The 8,819-nt window shown below is 45.9% G+C and overlaps 1 protein-coding gene across 1 annotated transcript; it reads left to right on the plus strand.

Annotated features, from left to right (window-relative positions):
* Positions 1–7,358: 7,358 nt before the first annotated feature.
* Positions 7,359–8,273, plus strand: LOC308401011 (olfactory receptor 51G1-like; the record flags this gene model as incomplete). Its single annotated transcript, XM_080889078.1, has 1 exon — positions 7,359–8,273. The coding sequence occupies one exon, from the start codon at positions 7,359–7,361 to the stop codon at positions 8,271–8,273; it is 915 nt and encodes a 304-aa protein (XP_080745204.1).
* Between the last annotated feature and the right edge of the window lie 546 nt (positions 8,274–8,819).

The raw sequence follows: 8,819 nt of genomic DNA on the forward strand, positions 1-8,819 counted from the left end.
ATAAAATCAGAGTTTAGATGTGAATCAGAGACGCAGAGCACACAGAGGGATTCAGACATGATTAAACAGGGGCCCTTCCATACGAGCGAGGCGACACCCATGTATCACAAGCCATTTTTGGAATCCGGGGATCAGAATACCAAGACCTCTGCCCCTGACTGCCACCCAATCCACCAAGCACTCAACCTCTAGTGCCTCCTGCGTCCTCCCCACCACCCACAAGAGGACAACACCACAAACGTTGTAATGAGATGTTCTTAATTTGCCAGCTGATAAGTGCTGGCAAACCTAGGCTCAGCTCGTTTGTCCACAACAGCAGCTGCATTTTGAGAGAAGACACACATGTACATCACCTTCACAGTGTCAAGTTCAGTTTTATCATCATTACCACAGCCGAGGAAGGTTTTGCCCGTCTTAATTCAAGACGGGCAAAAACATTTAAAGCAGAGTTTATAAGACCTGAGCGGTCATTCTGTACTCAGACACATCCTAACCATGACCACAATCAGGGAGACGCATCCATCAGCCATAATCACAGTCAGGGAGGGGCATCCATCCACCATGACTGTGATGAGGGAGGGGCATCCATCCACCATGACCAGGATGAGGGAGGGGCATCTGTCCACCATGACCAGGATGAGGGAGGGGCATCCATCCACCATGACTGTGATGAGGGAGGGGCATCCATCCACCATGACTGTGATGAGGGAGGGGCATCCATCCACCATGACCAGGATGAGGGAGGGGCATCTGTCCACCATGACCAGGATGAGGGAGGGGCATCCATCCACCATGACTGTGATGAGGGAGGGGCATCCATCCACCATGACCAGGATGAGGGAGGGGCATCTGTCCACCATGACCAGGATGAGGGAGGGGCATCCATCCACCATGACTGTGATGAGGGAGGGGCATCCATCCACCATGACCAGGATGAGGGAGGGGCATCTGTCCACCATGACCAGGATGAGGGAGGGGCATCCATCCACCATGACTGTGATGAGGGAGGGGCATCCATCCACCATGACCAGGATGAGGGAGGGGCATCTGTCCACCATGACCAGGATGAGGGAGGGGCATCCATCCACCATGACTGTGATGAGGGAGGGGCATCCATCCACCATGACCAGGATGAGGGAGGGGCATCTGTCCACCATGACCAGGATGAGGGAGGGGCATCCATCCACCATGACTGTGATGAGGGAGGGGCATCCATCCACCATGACCAGGATGAGGGAGGGGCATCTGTCCACCATGACCAGGATGAGGGAGGGGCATCCATCCACCATGACTGTGATGAGGGAGGGGCATCCATCCACCATGACCAGGATGAGGGAGGGGCATCTGTCCACCATGACCAGGATGAGGGAGGGGCATCCATCCACCATGACTGTGATGAGGGAGGGGCATCCATCCACCATGACCAGGATGAGGGAGGGGCATCTGTCCACCATGACCAGGATGAGGGAGGGGCATCTGTCCACCATGACCAGGATGAGGGAGGGGCATTACAAGTAATGAGTAAAATAAGGGATTACTATTACAAAAATTAATCAAATTAAAGTTACTTTCCAGTAAGCACGCTGCGTTACTGCGTTATTAAACCATGATTTTATGTGTGAGAGTGTCTCATGACAATGACATGAGTGCGTGTGACTTTAGTGGTAACAGATGGGTGTACCTCAACAATGGATAATATGGAGAGAGTACAACTGTGCAGCATTTAAAGCTTGTAAGTACTCACATTACTTTGAGTTTGATTCTGTAAAAAGTGAGACAAACATAAGCGTCTGCTGTACACTCTGCATGGGAAGAAAACTTCTAATCTGAGTGAGCAGCGAGCACGCTGCCACGGGAATGCGACATTCACAGAGAAACACTGGTCAGAGTGATGCCTGGGTGGTAGCGTTGTTTACCTCATTGTATTTGTGGAGTACTGCTCTCACTGGATAGAGGGATGAGGTTCTGACCCAGCTCTCAGAACAAACACAGTAGTGGGACCAACATCTTCTCGACTTTTGTGTTGTGCTGAATTCTTCCCTGTAGGAGCCCACAGGTGGGCCACCAGCAAAACCAAGTCCGGGCCTCTGCGATCAGTCTTAGTCTAAGTTGCTCTGTTCAGGTTCCAGTCTCCCCTGGAGGTGTGGGTTTAAATCCCACTTCTGACAGGAAGTGTTTTGTAGCACAGAGGGATTGTGGGAACTTGTCTCTCAGGTCTGGGCTCAGTAAATGCTGGACGTGGCCAGGAAAAGGCCAGCTGCAGCGTTGTGTGCTCCACCAGTGATAAACAGTTTGTCCCTCCAGCTGAAAGCCGGTACAGCACCACAAACACCAGCTCCTCCCCTATAATGCCCGCCTTACATCACATAAACCTGCCTGTTGTGTATATTTATGTGTTGTGTGTCCATGTTGAAAGCTCATAACGATCACACAGTTTCATTGTGTAACTGTAAATTACGATGTAAGAGACGATAGTGACTGCAAACATCTTTGGCTTTGCTCTGAGTGCAGGATAAAGTCTCGCTCTGGATTCACAGTGTTCTGGGATCCCTGGAAAGGATGAGGCTTTTCTTTTGGTGTACTTTTTATCTTTCAGGTGTCAGGCCTCCACCTATTGGCCAGTTCAAAGTTGATTGGCATGTGTCTATTGGCTGGTCTGGGCACAGGTGGCCAATCACTCTCCGAGGATCACTACAAATGAGCAGCTCCCTGGCCAGCTGGTGGCTGCTGGCTTCTGCTTTATGACAAACACATGAACAGGCTTCTTTGTATTGTGTGTGGTGGGAGGCTGGACAGGTAAGCTGGGGTACCCTGTACACTGATTGCAGGTTTTAAACTGTTCGTCACACTAGGTTATGCGGTTGATGCCACTCTTGTTTTCACTGACCTTTTGTAGTAGCTAGGTAGGCCTTTTGTTTTGCATTTTTTGTTTCAGTTAGGCCCTGGAAGTTTGACTATCGAGGCAAGCAACCAATAAATCCTGCCTGTTGTCTTCCTCCTTCATTGATTGTGGTTGTCCAGTGTTGCTGTCTCCTTCGGACCTTTGCCTCCACCATGGTGGGGGGGACGTAACACCCCCTCTGTTCCTCTCTCTCTCTCTCTCTCTTAATTGTAAATGGCACCAAATTGTATTCAAACTGAGCCACACTTATGGAGCTCCACAGTTCTGTTCCTGGTGTTTTGTTGACATGTCTTGATGTTCCCATGTCACAGAAACAGGCTCTGTGTTTTGCCTTATATGCATCCACAGCTGTGCCACCAGTTTACTCACATGGACTCTACGAACCAATCAGAAGCTTCTTCAGCTCAGAATGGAATCGTCTGCAGTTTCTTATTAATTTACAATAAACTTAGTGTACATGTGCTCCTACATTTGATGAAAGTGATTAAAATAGAAGCTCTGTCTCTCTTTATTCTGACATTTAACTAATTCAAAAGATGTTTCAATATTTATTTATCTAAAACAAAACAAGTTGACTCTAAATTGATGTTGTACAGTAAAACAATGTTCTTGAGTTTTCCATAAAGTGTAAATATCTGGTTCAACTGTGAATATCCTGCTGTGTGTTGAAGTTCCTCTTGTTTTCATAGAAATATACTGAACAACATACAAAGCTTAATATATAAAATAACATCTGAGTTTTTTCTGTGAAAGAAGCTCCTTATGTCCATTGTTGTGTTCATCAATGGACATGAGGTGTTCATCATTCCTGACGTTTCTGAACAGGCAGAAACTGAGATTCTGGTTCATCCGATTCTCAGGAGCAGCAGCAGCAGGGAGGGTTTCCTGGTTTGATGGCCGAAGCTTTGGTCCATGTTTCAGGATGTCAGTGGGCTCGAGTTCTGTGTGCAGAGTTGGGACCACATCTGAGGAGGCAGAAGGATGATTTCAGACAGTCAACCGACCCGGAGCAGTAGCCAGCTGTGAGTCTGAGGGAAACAGGAGTATTTCAATGTTTCCATCTCACTAAATATTCAGTACATGTGCATGTTAACAGACTTGTACCAAATGCAGCGTTCTGATTGGTCAGATCTTTTTATTCGCATGTAAAAATGCAGAAATATTGAGCTAGTTTTGAAAACAAATGTCACAAATTCGTCCAAGGACGCCGTCAATGTGAACGTTTTAAAGTGGACTACAGTGGTTTAAAAAGTGAGTTTTCGAACCCCCAGACAGCCTGAAAGTGGTCTTCACACTCAGATTGTTCACACGATGAAACGTGGTCCATTCATGCTCTGATCAGCTTTAATGGAACTGAAAACTCAGGGTTAGTCAAAGATGCAGGAGGCCTTCAAACTATCTTTGGTTGATCTTTTAACTTCATTTAATCAGGTGTGTGGCTTAAATCCTACAGTTGTGTATTAAAGTATTTGGGTTCCTGGAGGAGTGAAAATCCGAATCCATTTTCTATCAGAGGGACTGATCCGGAAAAGCTAGTTTAACTTCAGTCCGATTTCCCTCGAGACTAACTGGAAAACTCTGAACCTGTATAATTGTCTTTAGATGTGAGGGTGCGTGACTTCAGCAGGCGTTAGATGAATGTGAAGTCTTAGTTTAATACATTTATTACTGATGGTTAAAAAGTTCTAATTCAAACTGGTTTCACTGAAAATCAGGAACCTGAGAAATTTGTGATTAATGTAAACCCCTCAGAGACTAAACTGTTTCTCTATCACTGTGGCTCGTTAATGAAGTCCCTGAGGTCAAAGGTCATTTCAGTGTGTCATCATGTTTGTCCCTGAGGCATTTTCACATTAGCTACAGTTTCCTCTAATTCCCTCTGGAGCAAATCAGAGCTGGAAACCTGAGAGACCAGAGAGGTCCCGAGACGACCAATCAGAGTGAGCGGACCTGAGCGCTGGCCTCAGTGGTCCGCTGAGGGCTCAGGATGATAACGACATCCCCTCAGACCGCTCTGTAATGACCCCCCCAGGATGGATTTTAGTTGCTTTGGTCAATAAACTAATATGAACTTTAACTCTGAGGTTCAATCTTTTGTAAAACTTCTGAAAATCAAAGTGGAGCGCATGAACAGTCCAGGAAAAACGTAACACAAGAATAGTTTGGTCCTTACCCTCTTCCTCTCTGTACCGTTACCATCCACTGCATTCTACAACATATAAATATATAAAACTATAAAAACTGCTTTCTACTTTTGTTCCGTTTTTAAAAAATGTAATCTATACTCATATCACTTTCTATCGTGAGCTGACATGTAGCAGGTGGTCTCTGTCACATTTTAAGATTATAATACTTTAGGAAATACAAAAAACACAATATGTGGCGCAGTCAGACACCTCAGGTAGATAAAGGTGTGCTGTACTGGTGACTCATAAATCTAAAACAATTTTTAATGATTAGTTTCAGTTTAATTTCAGCTCAGCGGAACAATAAGATCGAAAGCTTCTGAGTTTATTCTTGGTTAAAAACAGGGAGCGTTCACGTGCACCAGACTGGGGCGTTCATCAGTCTGGTAACCACCTGACATGTTTTCAGAAGCGCCGCCATGAAGACTGTGAGCATGACTGTCAGCAGGCTTGGGATGACCGACCTTTTCACAAGTGCTTCATATTGCAAGGTAGAGACCCTACCGCAATAATAAAATCAAACGACCCACTTTGATCAAAGTCAGGCCAAACTGTGGTACCAAACACACTGCTAAAAAAGTACAAGAACACTTTAATCAGACTACAGCGTTGAGTCTGAACTATTCAGGTAAGTATTGGAAGGAGATGTTAGTCAGTTTCAGGCCATACCTGGACCCTGCAGAGCTAGGTAGCCCAACTACCTGATGACAGGGATGGCATCTACGTATCGTTGCTAGAAGGTTTGATGTGTCTCCCAGCACGGTCTCAGGACCATGCAGAGAGATGGGCAGTTATGGGTGGACAGGGCCGTAGAAGGCCCTTAACCCATCAGCAGGACCGGTAAATGCTCCTCTTTGTAAGGAGGAACAGCGTCCTCAGAGCTACAGACCTCCAGCAGGACACTGGTGTGAATGTCTCTGACCAAACAATCAGAAACAGACTAACGAGGGGGGTCTGAGGCCCCGACGTCCTCTAGTGGACCCTGTGCTCACTGCCCGGCACCGTGGAGCCCGACAGGCATTAGCCATAGAATACCATAATTGGCAGGTCCACCAATGGTGCCCAAACTTTCCACAGACGAGAGCAGGTTCACTCTGAGCACATGTGACAGATGTGAAGGTGAAGTTGTGGAGAACGTTGTAACATCGTTTGTGGGGGGTCACTGATGGTCTGGGGAGGCATATCCACAGAGGGCTGCACAGACCTTTACAGGCAGCGGCACACTGACTGTCACTGGGTATCAGGATGAAATCTATTGACCAGGTCATAGGTGACCCATCTGAGGTTAGGGTTTGGGCTCAGCTAACCTACCACTCATTATTCACCTGCTTGAAACACCCAGATTTAGATCTATCAGACTAGATCAGGATGAGTCGTCCTTTGTCCACAGTAGGACACCCACAGCAGAATAAAAGTGGTTTTCTTCTTCTGAACCTCTGAACTGTGATGTTCTGCTCAAATTGCGCAGGAAGTGGTCGGTGTGAAGCCGGCTGAATTTGCCTGTGATAGCTTATTTAAAACAAGAAAACGTTCATGTGCAACTGAAAAGTGCAGAAATTTCGACTCATGCTGAGCCTGGCCTGTTGTTTTAGTGGGCCCATCTTCATCAGCACGTCAGTGACGTGTTGCCACAGCTGCATGTTTGCAAAATTAGTGGTGCAGTTTGAGCCAAGGCCAGAATCTGTAGGTCTGAGCAGGTTTAGCGTGAGACACATGACTGCTTACTGACAGCTCTTTGTTGACGTCACGTCAACTCCAAGCTGCCCAGCTGTGATGCAGCGAGGCAACAACTAACCAGGCTTCACATGAGGACTGCTGCGTCTGTGAGGTTGTCCTCTGAAGCTGGACAGATACACAAAGGGCCTCGGGTAGAGTCAAACCCGGGGCTTCTGGTCACCTGCTCACCCTGTGCTATTAAAGCAACGAGATGGCTCACTCTGAAAACTGAAACAATTCCAGACGGTAAGTGCTCAGGAGACAGAGGCTGTTACACTGAACCACACAGACGCAAAACAAAACAAATCCGAACCTTCCCGTCAATCACTGAACTCGTTAGTCCGTCACATGGAGCGACGAAGGCGGATTTGTGCTGAGAAGGTATAAAAAGGCTGCAGAGGTGACTGTGTTGTCACAGGTGAACAGGTGAGCTGCAGTGTTTGTTAGATCAGACACAACAACTGTGCACATGACATATTTGGGACATTTGTACTTTGTGAGCTATGTTAAATGTAACCACGCCTCCTCTGTCTTATTTCATTCTTGGAGGTTTTATGAATGTTGGAAGTTTAAAATTCTTCTATTTCTCATTAACTGTAATATTATACATCCTGATCATTGCTGCCAACACGTCTCTGATTGTGGTTATCTGTGTGAACAGAAGCTTACATGAACCTATGTACATGTTTCTGTGCAGCCTGTTTGTGAATGAGCTGTATGGTAGTACAGGGCTGTTTCCATTCCTCCTGCTTCAGATCCTCTCTGATGTTCACACTGTTTCTGCTCCTCTCTGCTTCCTGCAGATCTTCTGCATTCACACTTATGGAAGCATTGAAGTTTCAAACTTAGCCGTCATGTCTTATGACAGATACCTCGCTATTTGTTGTCCTCTACAATATAACACCCAAATGACATCTAACAATACAGCTGTTCTGATTATGGTGATGTGGGCGTACTCTTTAGCGAAATTTCTTATTGCTTTGTCCTTAAACCTGCGTCTCAGGCTGTGTGGAAACGTCTTAAACAGTTTGTATTGTCAGAATTACCTGGTGGTTAGGCTGGCTTGTTCTAGCACAAAGGTGAATAATGTTTATGGGATTTTTGACATTATTATGACCATCATAGTCCCCACACTTATCATCTTGTTTTCTTACATGAAAATCCTCAAAGTGTGTTTTTATGGATCCAAACAGACGAGACAAAAAAGCCTGACCACCTGCACGCCTCAGCTGGTGTCTCTCTTGAATTTTTCTTGTGGTTGTTGCTTTGAAATATTTCAGAGTAGGTTCGATACGACGGGTTTACCTGCCGCTCTGAGAATCTTCCTGTCTCTGTATTTTCTCATGATGCAGCCGCTCATGAATCCGATCTTGTATGGAACGCAGATGTCAAAGATCAGAGGCGTTTATGAACATGTGCTGTCCTCTATAATGTCATGTGGGTGTAGTAAAGTTTCACAGAGTGATTGACAGCAGCTGACCTTGAAATGTGTTTGTTAAATTATGAGAAAGTGTCTTCCTGTGGAGATGAATTAATGTTTAGCTGATTTGTATTTAACAAAACAGAAGAGAAGCACCAGAGAGAACCTGTGTGCCACAGATATATACGCTGTAATATAATATAGCTTTCAGGCAATAAACACACACACACACACACACACACACACACACACACACACACACACACACACACACACACACACACACACACACACACACACACACAGGGGCGGATCTAGAAGGGTGGCATGGGGTGGCAAGTGCCACCCCAGTTTTGCATATGACAGTGTTGTTTATTAAAATAAGATTAACAGTTTGAGCGTAGTTACAGTCAACAGTGAACATAAATGCTAAAACTGAATATATTGCATAGTGTCCCCCCCCTGCAACATTAACAAATGGTTCAGCCCATAGCAGGACCGCTTTTTTATTGTTTTCAGTAGCCAGCGATGTTTATGTTCGTGCCAGAGCACATTTTGAACACCATGGGAATTACGGATTTTACACAGGTGGGTG

This window comes from Rhamphochromis sp. 'chilingali', assembly GCF_963969265.1.
Source record: "Rhamphochromis sp. 'chilingali' genome assembly, chromosome: 8".
In the NCBI taxonomy this organism is placed as follows: Eukaryota; Metazoa; Chordata; class Actinopteri; order Cichliformes; family Cichlidae; genus Rhamphochromis; species Rhamphochromis sp. 'chilingali'.